The sequence below is a fragment of the Plectrocnemia conspersa genome, unplaced genomic scaffold (assembly GCF_051122295.1).
Source record: "Plectrocnemia conspersa isolate PC_06_02 unplaced genomic scaffold, ASM5112229v1 ptg000011l, whole genome shotgun sequence".
Taxonomy (NCBI): Eukaryota; Metazoa; Arthropoda; class Insecta; order Trichoptera; family Polycentropodidae; genus Plectrocnemia; species Plectrocnemia conspersa.
The window spans coordinates 10,437,150-10,452,746 of NW_028277175.1; the positions used below are offsets into that span (position 1 = coordinate 10,437,150).

The 15,597-nt window shown below is 31.5% G+C and overlaps 1 protein-coding gene across 1 annotated transcript in view; it reads left to right on the forward strand.

Annotated features, from left to right (window-relative positions):
• Positions 1 to 15,124, forward strand: part of spdi (sperm antigen with calponin homology and coiled-coil domains split discs) — a 31,847-nt gene extending 16,723 nt beyond the window's left edge. The window contains exons 5-23 of the mRNA XM_088196849.1: positions 2,263 to 2,761; positions 2,837 to 3,004; positions 3,066 to 3,209; positions 3,277 to 3,395; positions 3,457 to 3,709; positions 3,773 to 3,897; positions 3,968 to 4,109; positions 4,181 to 4,339; positions 6,233 to 6,364; positions 6,436 to 6,573; positions 6,756 to 6,918; positions 7,020 to 7,859; positions 8,154 to 8,300; positions 11,290 to 11,465; positions 11,536 to 11,731; positions 11,877 to 12,068; positions 12,268 to 12,388; positions 13,798 to 13,951; positions 14,017 to 15,124. Of these exons, the coding sequence (XP_088052975.1) occupies positions 2,263 to 2,761; positions 2,837 to 3,004; positions 3,066 to 3,209; positions 3,277 to 3,395; positions 3,457 to 3,709; positions 3,773 to 3,897; positions 3,968 to 4,109; positions 4,181 to 4,339; positions 6,233 to 6,364; positions 6,436 to 6,573; positions 6,756 to 6,918; positions 7,020 to 7,859; positions 8,154 to 8,300; positions 11,290 to 11,465; positions 11,536 to 11,731; positions 11,877 to 12,068; positions 12,268 to 12,388; positions 13,798 to 13,951; positions 14,017 to 14,106 (3,958 nt within the window). The 3' untranslated portion in view covers positions 14,107 to 15,124. The remainder of the gene's footprint in view (positions 1 to 2,262; positions 2,762 to 2,836; positions 3,005 to 3,065; positions 3,210 to 3,276; positions 3,396 to 3,456; positions 3,710 to 3,772; positions 3,898 to 3,967; positions 4,110 to 4,180; positions 4,340 to 6,232; positions 6,365 to 6,435; positions 6,574 to 6,755; positions 6,919 to 7,019; positions 7,860 to 8,153; positions 8,301 to 11,289; positions 11,466 to 11,535; positions 11,732 to 11,876; positions 12,069 to 12,267; positions 12,389 to 13,797; positions 13,952 to 14,016) is intronic.
• Positions 15,125 to 15,597: the final 473 nt, after the last annotated feature.

Below are 15,597 nucleotides of genomic sequence, written 5' to 3' on the forward strand. Positions count from 1 at the left end.
TATGTTTAGATGTCTCCACTCTAAACACAAGCCAGACAAAGAAAATCTTGATACTTCTTTGATCTGGAATGACCGTCCTCGTGCTCTCTATCCCTCTGCACAGCCTATTAATGCTCTCTGCTTTCATAAATTATGTCCAACATGTATGAGAATTCGCCTAGTTATTAAATAATAGAAATATTAAATAGTCTACAACAGAGCCGGGTCTAGACATTTTGTCACCCGAGGTAGAAAGACAAATTTGCGCCCCTATGTAGCTTTTTTTACAAATTTGAAAACAAAATAGATTCATTGATAATTATATTATATAAAAAGTCATAGAACTCATAGAATCAAATTCACAAAAAATATATAGATTCTCTGAACAATTTCAAAAATGTAATCATGCAAACATTTGAAGAAGCAGCATTTTTACAAACCAAACTAAGACTGAACCACACAGGGAACATACATGGCTTGTTTATTTTTCCGATTAATTATGGCTTATATACCATTATAAACACTAGACCTAATTTATCTATAATTTCATTGGCTAATAAATAATTTCCTTTCGAACCTTTTCTTTCCTTTTTCCTTTCCTAAGAGTGAAAGAAATTAACCTTGAATTTTATTAGAAAAATAAGAAACAGACCCCTTATAATTAGTGATGTGTTCCGCAATCGTTGTATTGTATCGGCTTATTAATCATATAATTTTTTTTAAAATATCCTAAATTATGTTCACCAATAGTTTATTGTGTACCTCTGAGAGGTAAATTATTTTTCGTACAAAATAAAATCACATCTAACACAACACGTAAAATATTTCACCAATTTTATTTTTCCATCTGTATTACATTTTGCAACGAATTGTCTATAAAACCACTGGCTTTCAGCTTTTTTTCAAAACAAAACTTACCTTTTATAGAAACTTTGTCGAAACGAAACACAAACAAAATCACTTTGGGGGTTAATAATATATGATATGTACGCTTGTCGTACCTCATGTTATGCAGACTACTGATCAGTTGAAAGCGTCAAAAAGAAAGTAAATTAATTATTTCTTTTTTTTTCCATAAACTTTTTTAATTTGTAATTTTTTAATTCACTTACTACCAATTTGCCCTTTCTGGGGCAAGTGCCTCGCTCACCTCACCCTCGTACCGGCCCTGGTAAAAAACAAGAAGACACTTATGTGTTGTTGAATAAATGAGCTGCAAAAAATATTTAGCCCGGTGTTTACATTATATATGATTAAATTAACTGATGCAGTTAATATACTATTTTTTTAACCTAGCATATCCAATTCTTACTACAAGTGTATTTTTTGAATCGTAATATGTTCATAAAAGAACACAGGATACGTTTTAAACAGATAAAGTGTACTCTTTAATTGTAACTAATGGTACATGCCCAACATTGCCCAGGATTAATATTTATCCCAAGTTATAAACCTATGATTAGGAAAGTGAGCCATACTCATTTACTTCTTCAGAAAGAGTAGATATACATAGCTTCAAACAATGTTAACATTCTCAACTTCAAAGCTATTCCTTTTGTTAACTCCTAATAGTCGCAACAGTATATAAACAAAAATACTTTTTTATTTATCTATTTACAGAGAGAGTGAAATGTCAGCAGGGGATGACTGTGTTTATCTCAGGGTCATAGAGTGCCATTGAGCAAATTTTGGAATGAAGGGCATTCAATATAATACACATTTATATCGGGAGGAGGAAGTGTGGTACTTTTGTATTAAGCAGGGTTCTAAAGAATAGCTATGCAAAATTTGATTTGAATTGGTCAAAGATTGTAAGACTGTATAGACAAAAAGTATAGCATATATCATTTCTCAGGCGGATTGTTAATTATCGGTCATTAAATAAATTATTTTCTGTGAAGTGTCCATTCTTCATTAAAACTATTCACACTTAAGTCAGAATTAATTAAGACATATAAAATATGCCATTATGCTATTAGCAATTAAAGTAATTTTAAGAAAAATCAGCTCAATCATATGGGATTTATATATAGCTATTTACATCATAAAAAAATATATTACAACTCACCATGTGTTTCTTCTTCTCGACATTTGTGCAAATAGTAACATTTTGCAGACATTCAAAGTGCAAACAACCCGCCCGTGACTCATAATAACAATCGATCGATTCAAACATGTAATCGTTAGTGTTTTGTGCAAATCTGCTGAGGAAGATCCAGCAGTCTATTAATTGACGAACTGACACATCGCCAAAATGTTGAAAATTAAATCGCTCTTCCGTAGAGGAGGAGCTCAGACTCCTTCGTCCAAGCGCCAGGAGAACTCTGGCCTCAAAGGAGCTGCGTCCGTTTCCAGCCTCGACTCCAAGCATCATAAGGTTGCGCCGACCAAGGAGAAGTCGTCTAAAGTGTTCGGCTCCAAAGACAAGCTACACAAGTCCAAGAAGAAGGAGGAGATCGCGCCTCTCGAGACGAGCAATGAAATTTTGGACGAGGAAGAAAGAGTCTCACCCATTCGCGAGATGGAGAGCGCCGACCTCACGGACGCGTCAAACTTGAAGAAGTCGAAGAACAACAACCAGATCGAGTTCAGTTCGACGGACGAATTGCCCGAACGAGGCTTATTCAACAATAAACTGTCCGGCTCTACCAGATCGGAAAAGATAGATGAGCTAGTATCTTCAAACGATGATATACTCGCTCATCAAGAATTTGCTAGTCTTCCACCGATGCCGATGGACACATCAATTATAGAAGATCACGTTCAAAATGGACCTTCCCAAGTAATCAACCGCTCATGTTCTAATGCATCATTATTTTTAATCGCAAACTATAATTAAATATTACATGTGTTACAGATTGAATACGAGATCGTATCTGTAGAAAAGACTGAAGAAATAGAAACACTCCGTAAGGAGCTCCAATTGATTACTGGTGAAAAACTAGTTCTAGAAGAAGAAGTTAAAAAAATATTAGAACAATTGCAAGAAATGACTGATCTAAAGAAAGAGCTGTCTGCTATTAAGGTATTTTATATTAATTTAAATATACAAACAACTTTTTTACACTTTTTTGTCATATCATCAGACTGCAAATGAACGTATCAGTACAGAAAATGCCGCATTGCGAGCCCGATTAAGAGGTGTAGCACATTCCCCATTAAGCGATAATGAAAAACGACAACTCTTACAAGATGCTGGTCATAATTCGGGTCCTGCTTCAATGCCGACAGTAAATCTCTTTTTAATTTATTTATCATTAGTTTATAAGAGTTCTTTATTATTATTGAATATTTTAGGAAACCGACGGTGACGTTTTAACACCAGAATGGGATAAACATTCTTCAAGCTCTCTGAGTGAAGTGTCAGTCGCTTGTTTGCAAGATAGAATATTGCAAATGGAGGAGAATCACTATAGGTATGCTCGAAAGCCAAATAGATTATAATAACAAATTTTTCATGACGCCGTTTGATTTCAGCACAAACGAAGAGTTGCAAGCGACATTACAAGAGCTCGCCGATCTTCAAACTCAACTAACAGAGTTGCACGTTGATAATGAAAGACTGTCTGATGAAAAAGCAGTTTTGCTAGAATCGCTTTGTACGCAAACAGAAAAATTAGAAGATACGAGAACCAGGGCTTTAACTCTTCAAGAGTTGCTGTTGAGGGAAGGCTCCGAGCAAGAGATATGCACCACTGAAAGAGAGCAAAAGTTGGTGATGCTATGGAAGGTATGATTACAATAATGATATAAGAATTTATGTTACGTGATAATAATTTATTTATTTATTTAGAGTGTACAAGCTGAAAGAGAATCGTTACTGGTCAAACAAGAGGAATTGAAGACTGAGAATTCGGAACTACGCGAGACGTTAGGGTCAACTGTTAAAGAGAATGAGAAACTTCATGAAAAAATCAAGTTTGTTTTGAATTATCTATAGTACGATATGAACTGTAGATGATTTGTCTTACACTTTTATTTCTTGTAGAAATTTGGAATGCTCATCAGAAGTATTAAATACGGAGCTAAAACAGGCTCAGATTGAACTGAAAGCAACTAAAGATTTGGCCAACGCTAGGCACGTCCAGTTGCAGCATGTTTCAGATTTATTTGATGCTGCTACGAATAAAGTAATAATATATTTTCATTATATTCATATTAAATTATAGAATGTTTTCTAATATATTATTCTTGAACTTAGTTGTCTATGATAGACAGCAATGCGGCGAATACAAATACAGATCAGCAAACCATAGCTCTTCAAAGGCAAACTGAAACACTTCAAGAACAGCTATCTGCAGCTCGAAGACAACACGATCGTTTAGCTCATAGATGCTCCCAACTTCAAGAAGAAGCTGCGGTATGTATTATTATTCATATGTATTTTATAAATATCAATTCAAAAACAAAAGACAAATTTACTGTATTTGTTGCTTAGCAACCTTAAAAACTATTTGAATAAATAATTTAATTGTTGTGAATCCTCTAAAAGGATTTGCCGTACGATATCTAAAGATGTTAAGGAATAAAGGATATAAGAAATGGCTGAAGTTCGAACATATATTTGAGGCATGTTAAAAACTTACAAATCAATAATTTCAATAGTTTTATATACAAAAAGAAGTTCAAACATTCTTGTCATATGTTATTGTGCCATATTCTCGTTATTGTTGCGTAGACGGATTTTTCTTAGTAATGTTCATCTTCCGGTGACATTTAAAATTTATTGCTAGTTTTTCTTTTTTATAATACTTTAAAATTTTCAGCAATATTCAATGTTTTTCAACACTTAATATTTCTATTATGGATTGTAATCTGTAGAAACAATCAAAATGCTCGTCTTAAATATTTTTATGTAATTATCATTTTTACTATCAATAGAATAACACCTAAAAACTTTTTCGATATTACGGCGTGAGATATGAGCAAGCAACTGGAGCGATTATGTGATGAACATATTTGTTTCTTGAATACCATGATCTAGATATTTACGCATATATCAGTTATAAACATAAAAAATATCAAGGCAGAATATTCAATAGCTGGCCATACACGCGCGGATCTGTCCGTCGCTGGTGCCTGGCGGACAAATCAGATTGTGTGTGGTGAGAAAAGACACAGATTCGTCTGTCCGCTGTCTGTGCTCAAAACGAACGAATTGGACATGGACACGCAGATCCAAGCACCCGCACCCCTATGGTTCTAGTATTTCATGTTAAAATTTGTCCCTAAAGTGATTTTATGACCTGGGTCATTTCCGCTCGTCTTTATTAATTTGCACCAAAATTGCTTGTAAATGTCTAAAATAAGATTTTAGTGATAATGTTTTATTACCTTATGACCCAGCAGTCACTAAATATTACTACTATTATTGAAAATTTATTTTTTGACATTTTTTTATCAAAGACAGTGAGACATCATATATTTTAAACTAAATTCGTGTGTTAAAATAATTGTAAACCGTGTAATTGATTATTGTTTTGACACCAAACGCCATTGGTTATTCTTCTAGTACTGTAGGGATAGGGCTTCATAATATGCTTGTTTAGTTGAAATGCAGAATCACCTAAAAACACGTAAATCTGATGTCCGAGTTCAGACAATTTGCATGCGTGGCGAAGCTTGGACAGATCTGTCCTGGTGTCCGTCGAACAGATCTGTGTGTGTGTGTGTGTGTGTGTGCTTAGCTAATACAATGACAGTTCGAATTCGAGAAAAAAATAATTCAAATATAAAAAGGATAATTAAAACCATAATATTTAATTAACACCATCTACTGGCGAGTAGCTTAAATGCCAAAGTAATCACTTATTTTTATGTCATTTAGATTTTATGTGTTCCTGTTCTAGCATGACTAACCTATTAATTGTGTAAATTAAATGATACAGTTATAGATGTTACGTGTTGTAGTATGTGTGTTCATTACACCTGTACTTTAACCTATAATTAACAGTGACTAACTGTTTTTTTTTGCATTCACTACTCAGTTTTCCTTTTCAATTCTGTATGCAATTTGATTACTGATAGATTATATGATAGAAGGAAAGGTTGACACTAAGCGGTACGATACTTTATCCACAGCTTCTTTCAAGTCTCAACTCAGGCACTACTGCTGGTTGTGATACATTTATTATTCATTGTTTATATTGAATTAATTTGGACAAGATTTTCAATTTATTTTAAATTATCTTTTTATAAAGTTATTGTTTTTCTTATCGAATTCTAGTATTATTAATATTACTATTTCTTACAGATTGCTAAAAACGCTGCTAACTCTAACATAGCCGATCTTGAATATCAATGCGATCAACTGAGACAAGATAAGCAATCTATGAATGAAGAATATCTGCGTATGCAAGAATTAAACAATGATTTACAATTGCACGTAAGTGTTTTTTTTTAAATCTAAAAATATCTTTTGTGTTTGTTTTATTTATATGTTCTAAACATTTTTAGCGACAATGCTTAATTGAAGAGCGAAAGTCGTCTCAGAACGCTCTGAACGAAGCTCAAAGAACTGCCGCCACCGCCGAACAGAGATGTTGCGAATTGCAAGCACGTCTCAACGCAGAAATCACCGAGAGGGAGAGAGACGTAAGTTTTTTGATTACGTAAATAACTTGTTGTGGTTTTCTTATTTGCCTCGTGAGTCATCGATGATGGTCAATCGTGATTCATACATTGCAATACATCCTTTTGATTTCCTCGAACTTTTCCTTCTATTGATCATTCTATCGTTGGACTTCATTAGTTTGTGTCGTTTTTTTTTGTTTTAGGCGGCAGAGTGGAAGCAGTTCCAATCGGACCTATTAACAACTGTCCGCGTCGCCAACGATTTCAAGACTGAAGCTCAGCGAGAGTTGGAGAAGCTCGTCTTTGAAAACAGGGCGCATAGAGAACGAGTCAGAGCGCTAGAGACGCAATTAGAACAATTGAAAGGTATATTATCTATTGCTAAATATTTCAATATCATGTTTTATTGATGATTCAAGAATCATCAAAATATTGTGACTAATATTTATATTTATATAATGAATTAGAGTTAACCGAAGATGGTATAAACAATAATATGAACACAAGAAATGATACTTATTCTTCTAAAGACTCTATAGATGACGACGACGATGTAATGGCAAAAATAAGGAACAAGTATCTCTCGAAGATGACGATGATCGCCAATCAATGCTTAGCACCATCCTTTGATTATTTGTCAGATGACGTTCTGACTTATTCCGACACTCTTAAAATACATGAAAGGAAATCTGTAAATGGAGAATGTGCTTACAACGATGCTGACTCTTCGTTAGATCAAAAGCATCTTAGAATCAATAAAAAATTTGCAAGCTTAGACGATTTGAATAACATCAAATCTATATATGAAAATATAAAGCATTGCAACAGCGACGATGAGCTGTATTCCAAAAAAAGTGATATTTACAAAGATCTTACGGAGGAATCATCAATCAATATTAGAAAGCCTGTTCCTTCGCCTCGCACGATAATAGAAAAGCGTATTAGTAATCAAGAGTTAAAGATCGCTTTTTTCAATTCATTAGTCGTACCAGAAGAATCGTGCAATGCTGAATCTGTTATAGATAAAATTGAAGTTGATTCAAACGATGGAGCAGTAATAGATGACATCGAAGATGTATCACATATTGAAGATTGTAAATATGACGATGAATTAGAATGTATAGTACAGATTAAATCTGATCTAAACTTGTTGCACATTGCTGTTAATGATATACAGCATTCACTAGAGAACATATTTTGTCCGGAAGCGGAAACAGATGAGATCGGTTTTGTAACTTCGAAAGATCCGCTTCCTAAAATTATCGACGAGCAATTGAAGGACCCTACTGAGAACGATTCACTAATGTGTAAGTCTTACACTTAAGTGTGATGTCATTGGAATCTTAGTATTGTCCGTGTGCAAATATTGTTTACGTCTAAAACTTTGTGTTTTTGCATCCAACTAATCATTTACATAAACATAACACTGTTGCGTCAAAGTTATGTTACGCTGCTCACCTTGTATGGCCGATTTGAAGAAGACCTCATTATCATCATCCATGTACACATTATTTATGTTTTTATTTGAATGTTAAAATAACCTAATTTATCAACTACTGATCGATTGCAGACGTTCATGCAATTCTTTTTAATGATTTCAGTACCGAATAAAGTAGCTTTGTCTATACCTCGATCGGCGAGCGTCGAAGAAAGCAGCCATATAACAATAGCGCCGTCACCGCTTTTAACGAGCGCTTCTCTACAAGACATCATGGCTTCTGCACAGTCTGTCCAGAGAAGAAATAAAGGTAATGGAACAGTTCTATTTCGATAAAATTGCATTAGGTTGTTAAAAAACAATGGCCTATTTTGATTCTTTTAAAATGGCAATCTAAAAGAAGAAGAAAATGGAAAGAACTTTAATCTACAGTTATTTCAAAAATTAATGATGTTTCTAGGTCAGTAAAAATGCCCTATTAAAATCTTTGCTCCGTTTGGTATACCGTTTGTCAATGTTCATTGGTAAGAAAGACATGAACATGTTTGATTTACACCCTTTAGTCTTCTTTCAAGTCAAGATATCGATATTAATCTTTTTTATTATAAATTAGCATACGTTTTATATAATGATAATTATTAATTCTCAATTACGATGTGTCGATAAAACAATGAAATAGTTAAAAAGTGTATCTTCACTGCAGTCTTGAATGCGTATTTCAGACATAAGAGAGAATATTTAATATAATTACTATCTAATGTATTAATTCATTCCAAATTGGGAGATCTGATGTATTTGTTATTTGTACCGAAAAGTCTCATTTAATTTGCTGAATTATAAGAACGATAGAACGAACCTTAAATACAGTTTCACTTATTTTCCCTCGAGAGAAATATTTTGGACTTGTCCTAATGAAAGTTCTAAAACTATAATTAGTTTTAGAACTTTCGTTAGGTTAGGTTTGGGTTTGAACATGAAATGGACGTTTCGCAACTGTCTAATAAAGTTTTATAGACATTTAAGAGCAGTGTATAATTTCACTAGCGCCTATCAGTTAAATTATATTTTCGCTGGTAGGAATATATATCTACCGGTGAAAATGTATTTGAACTTCACTAGCGAAAATATAACTTCACTAAGAAATACCAATTCACTATTACATTTATACATCGCATGTTCATAAATAATTACGTACGTAAATGTATATATTACTACATATGAAAAAGTTGAAATCATATAATTTTACTAGCACCTGCTATATAAATAATATTTTCACTGGTAAAAATATATATCTACGGCTATAAAGGTAACTCGAAATAATTTTACTGAAATGACATATTTTAAAAAATATTTTCGCGATACAATTTTTTTTGAAGGATAACTCGAGAATTTCCATTTAAACTTGTAATGTTTCGATGCCATTATGACTCATAGTATTTCATTAAATAACATGCATTTTCTGGCCAAATTCAAGGGGTGGGGGAACTGGCCGACAATATCATGTGATTTAATACCGTTGGAGCAACTAAAACCCAACACCCACCAAGTTATAGCCGAAATACCGCCCGAAATGTACGAAAAAGTCACCGAAAGAATCGTCTACTGCAAAAAATCCAGAGACGGCCATTTAATTGATATTATTTTTCATAGTTAACGAAATACATCAAATGTTCGAATAATAATTTTTAAAAATCCGAAGATAACTATAAATTTGTGTTTTTTCTTAAAAAAAATTTGGAAACAAGTTGTATAACTCTTTATAATTGATATCCTACAACTGAAAGACTACTCTTGATTTAAATAAAACATTCAGCGTACTTTTCCTCACGACTTATAGGGCATAAAATAACGAATGTATGACAATTGATTCTTCAACATCAACTTCATGATTCGGAATTTAATGCTCTTAAAATATATAGTCTAAATATTGAGATGAATTAAATACAGTAATTTAATTTATTTAAATAAAATATATACATAAAAGTAAAATCGAAACTTTATACATTGAGAACCATGGATAACAATTTACACGTCTAGGTTTTGAGCGGCTGGTACAGACTGGTCAAAATATTGTTTCCAAAATCCATCAATGGATTAACAGATTTTACGATGAATTTCAGTAATTTAACAATTCCAGATAAAATGATTAGGGATTATTAAATCTTTTTATCGTAATATTTATATATTGAATGAAGTATCTCTGAGTAACTAATGAAATAAAATACTGAAAATTTTATCATCAAGTCATTTAAAATGGCTTCAAAAAATAGAAAATATATTTGGCATTACATAGATGCCTTTGGATTGTAATGGTAAAACCATTTTGACCTTGACATATATGCCTTTGGACTTCTAAAGGTTAAAGCGGATTACATTGAAAAATATAATATTAATTTTGAAGAAATGTGAATAAATGAGAAAATTCTCATACTTAAGTGTACTAGGGAATGCATTACTGTTTTCCGTTTGCTTATACATTAGCGAGAACTACTACTTATTTTTGGACAATGCCATTCTATTGGAATGTTATGTAAAGGATCTTGTATTCTATTAATATCAAGTCGTAAACCGTTTGGTGCTATCACCCTTTTATTCATTAATGAAGTTAGAGATATAAAAAGCTAATTAGAGATGATTGAATAGGAATATAATATTCATTATTATTATTAAATCTACTCTCCCAGATAGAATTGAAAAATAATTGGAATCTAATGTGGTATTTGAGCCTCTGAAATTTAATTGGTAAGCATCGAGTTACTCCACCAATTCATGTAAATGGATTATTATGGCAATAATTGTATTGAACAGTTAAACAACTTTGGTATCATGAAAATTCACTTAGGTTTAGTACCAAAATCTTTTTATAAAATGAAGTAGCTAGGTTTTGCCATCTGTCATATTTGTTTTTTATTGACTCCATACTAATAATCAGTTATCGGTTATTATTATCTAATAAAAGCATTGATGATTACCAATATGTTTTCATCAAAATCTAATGAAGTCAATTGATTTAGAAATAATACTTTTGTGTATGTGAACTAAAATCTAGGCATTATTTGTTAGGTAGTCGTTCAAAAATAATTAATCAGTGCACAATCTCGACCTTGAATCATCAAGAATTTTTGATGTAAAAATAAAATTTAGCATGTTTTTAAGAAATACATAATTTATTTTAGTTTTTTAAAGCAGTTGTTTTTTATTTATTTAGTTAAACTTAAAAATTGGCTGTTATTTTCCAAACAACTTTCTTGAAATCATTTCTTTATCAAGAATTCTATTATTAATTTTTAAATTAATAGTAGGAGCCACTCGGCAAGATTCGAGGCTTAGCGTTAAATCACTAATTGAAAGCATTGAAAACGCAGCAAAGCAAGCAAAGGCCGGAGCCGGATTGAGTGGATCTCTAGCGTCTTCCACCTCCAGCTTCAACAGTCTCTTATCCGGCGATAATTTTGAAAATCAAATCAATCAACAGGTATCCTTCAATTCAATATAAAATAATAGATTAAATGAGTTTTTGTTGAATTAATCGAATTTTACTTTAGCACTCAGGTAGTCCGCTGCGTGACAGGACGTCGTCGCCCACAGACTTGCCAAAACCGAGCGGAAGTCCACTAAACAATAGCGGTAGTTCCATTAACACCGGCACTCCCATCACTAATAACGGATACAATAGCACATCACCGTCTTCCAAACCACTGAGCTATCCTCGGAATCACCGCAACGCTGCACTCGCCAACGGTATACAATGCGATAAACTCACACCAATATATATATATATATATATTTATATGTATATATACGCTTGATAGTATTCTTATATATTGTATATTTTTTCTTAATGCACTGAATATATATGCGTTGCTTGTTCACCGTCGCTGTGCAGATCAATTGAAACAAGACGGTCAAGGTCATGTAACGCCGGCGGTTAAGTGCACAACTATGAACTCTTTGACCGGAACCAAGTTACCGACGACGACGAACATGACTGATGATCAAACGTCTAGCGTACATTCCCTGTTGCAAAATAATAAAGCTTTAGAAACGTTCGTTCGACGGAATAGTTACGGAGATCTTAGTTAGTTTTTGTTTTTATTTTATTATCATTAATTCACTATCACTATTATTCTTCACTGTGATATTCTTAATTAAACGCATGCATTTCTTTAGTACTTAGTATCTTTTTTCCTTATGATCACTTCATATTTATGTAGTAAATGTATAACTTGCTGTAGCATATTCCATGTAAATTTTACAATGTCTTTTGTATGTTTCAGGTGACCGAAAAGATCCCTTAAACGGACTAGTCAAAAACGGAGGATCCAAGAGAAACGCTCTGTTAAAATGGTGTCAAAATAAAACTGTTGGATATAGAAATATCGATATAACTAATTTTAGGTACTAATTTTTTTTTAATGTATATATTGTCGCTTATGTGTTTAAAAATTATTTTATTTCTATAGTCACTATAACACTAATGATTGATGAATATGATTGTAATTGGAAAATAGTTAACATAAAAAAGTATTTTTCATTATTACTTAAAATTTAAATTTCGATAAGCATTTTTTTATATTTCAATAATAGAAATATATTATTTATTGATTCCTTATATATGTGATCATAAAAATCGACTTTAAAACTGAACAAATTTTATGCATGATAGCTGATGTTGTTTTTTAATAAAAAATTGATTATTTTAACTTTTTTATAAAGTCACTACAATATTTTAATTCATCGCGTGAAACTAGATAATATATATAAATTTGTAATGAAAACAATATCTTTAAAAAATTGTGTAATCTCCCACTTTTAATAATTTAATCGAAGAATCGTTGTCAGTATTTGTAATTGCTATTAATTATACACCGGTAAAACAGTTTTATATGCAAGACATACAACTTTTGTGACTAGGGAACAGTTTTCCGCTGGTTTTCATGTCATTTAGATGTCTGAAAAATATTAATAAACAATCCCTTAAAAATAGTATAATGAACATAGATATAATTTATTTTTAATCTATACTCACTACTATATAATTGTTTTATAATATATATCAACTTTCTTGATTTTAAATGAATATGACGCGTATGTGAGTCGGTGGCTCTTAACGATAGTCTTACAAATAAAACAGTGTAACATGTTAAAAAAAATGCAATGATTTCAATTACAAGTATAAAATAAGCATTTTTCAATAGGGAATTGTTGTATGCGCTTTTTTCACTAAGGTGACTATGATACATGCTACGTTTCGAATTAATTTAAAGCTGTTTCGGCTACAAGTTGCTCGGTATTTTGATTTTGGTATTTTATGTATACTTTCTAGAATAGTATACATAAAATTGACATATTAATTTACAGTTCTTTTTTGTTGAAGCTCCATATATTATTTTTTACCTACATCTTTTGCTATATGCTAATTTTAAATTTTTCTGTTTTTATAGTATATGTAGTATTTTATAATATAATTGTTTCTAACAAAAAAGTTGCATTTGATATAATCATTTTGTAAAAAAATACTGAATAATTTTTTGTAGCAATTTTGATACAGATTTTTTGATTTAAAAATTCATAATTATGATCTAGATCTTAAAATTAAAATCGATCATAATCAATAGCATTACATTTGGATATTTTTTGTTAAAGCATTAAATAACGATAAATAATGGAAAATAGTGCAAAATTATTTATATTTTATCATAAGTAACTATATTTTTCAAAGTTAAATCGTTATACGCTTTAATTATAGAGCTTTATTTATTGCTATTGTTTTGATTAAGAAGTAATTAATATTAATTTATTTTCAGTTCTTCATGGAATGATGGCTTAGCACTTTGTGCTTTGCTCCATACATATCTTCCGTCCTTAGTGCCATATGATTCTTTACCGGCGTCGGATAAGAAGCACAACTTTTCCACTGCTTTTGCTGCGGCTGAAAGCGTCGGCATTCCAACGACACTTGTAAGTAACCATTATTGGATTATCCATCAAATAACGCATGCTAAATAATTTTTTTCCTCCATTAGAACATCCAAGACATGATACAGTTGGAGAGACCGGACTGGCAACAGGTGATGGCTTACGTAACGGCAATATATAAACACTTTGAAACTTAAATACAACAAGAACTTTCTCATGTACATATTTTATATTGATTAATTAATACGAATATATACCAAAATCGTATTCGCATGCCATCATGCTAATCAATGGAGACATAAATATATTTACCTCATAAAAGACTTGTGTATAGCTATGTAAGTCATAATTTAGTCATGTGCATTGCATTCTTTTGAACGCATTTAACGTATTTTTCAGCTATTTATCGCATATATGTTAGAGCGTATTTTTATAAAAATGTATTCATGTTGTGATTTTTGATTAATGAAATTTTGCCTCCATTTTATATTGATATGATAAATCCTTGTCATCGACGTTCCAATTATTAATCTTGTAATCAGTATTTTTAATTCCAACCACTCGGTGCCTTGTTTTGTTTGTTAATTTTAAAGCCGAAATGATAATAATCTAACTTATGGTTGTATTGTGTGTGAATAAGAAAAAAGTATAAATAATATTTTTTTTCTTTACGCATAACTTTACTGTATTGTAAAATGCATTTATATAGTGATGTGATAATTTTATAAATAAATATTTTTATTTACCAATATGATTCAGTTAAAATAATTTTTATGTAAATTTTTAAATATGTACATATGTACTTTTTAAATTTATATTGTTTTATCTATTTTTCATGATAATCGTATTTATTTTAAAACCATACCAATGCAATTGTATATTGATAGTTATATTTCGCGACTGTTAATTCTATTAGTTTTTAATGTATGTAAAAGCTAATGAACAAATTTTGGTATATACCTATTTATTTTTTATCGTTTTCAGAATAATTTATTATGTACTTATATGTGAATGGAATTGTAATGTTAAAATTGTATACAAATTTCACATTTTTACATGTTTATGTATAAAATCTATCCACTATTGTCCAATTAATGTGCTGACAATATAACTGTGCATTATGAATTACCAATTTGTTATATACTTAAATGTGTATATGTGCATATATCTGCATAAATAATCATAAATTCATATAAATAAAGTTCCTAATTACGAGTTTTATGTTTTATTATCCTTAAATCACTATTCTAATATATACAGGCTTGGCCATAATAATGGGGCACCCCAATAAATGTGTTATAGCGTCAAATCCTTTGACGCAAACCAACCCCTGCTTTTTAGCGAAGAATGGCAAGGAGCGTTTTCTTGCTAGAATCGGACGGTAACGTCAACACCTTTCTTTAACGCTTCTGCTACAATATTTGACTTTGGGTACTACGCAATCAGCTAGATATTCTTCTCCAACTCTTCGACGCACGTGTACTGTTATACCAGGGGTTCCAAAAACTGAGTAACACATCGTTGAGCTTTCTTCTCACCGTCCGCGAAAAATAGATGTCCCTCAGCTTGCAGATACTTCAACAGCCAGCTTTGAAAACGTTTTTTACCGATTTTTGAAGAACATTCGGTCTTCCTTCTGAACAATTAATGTATTTACTAATTTATGATTGATTCAGTCCTTGTGAATG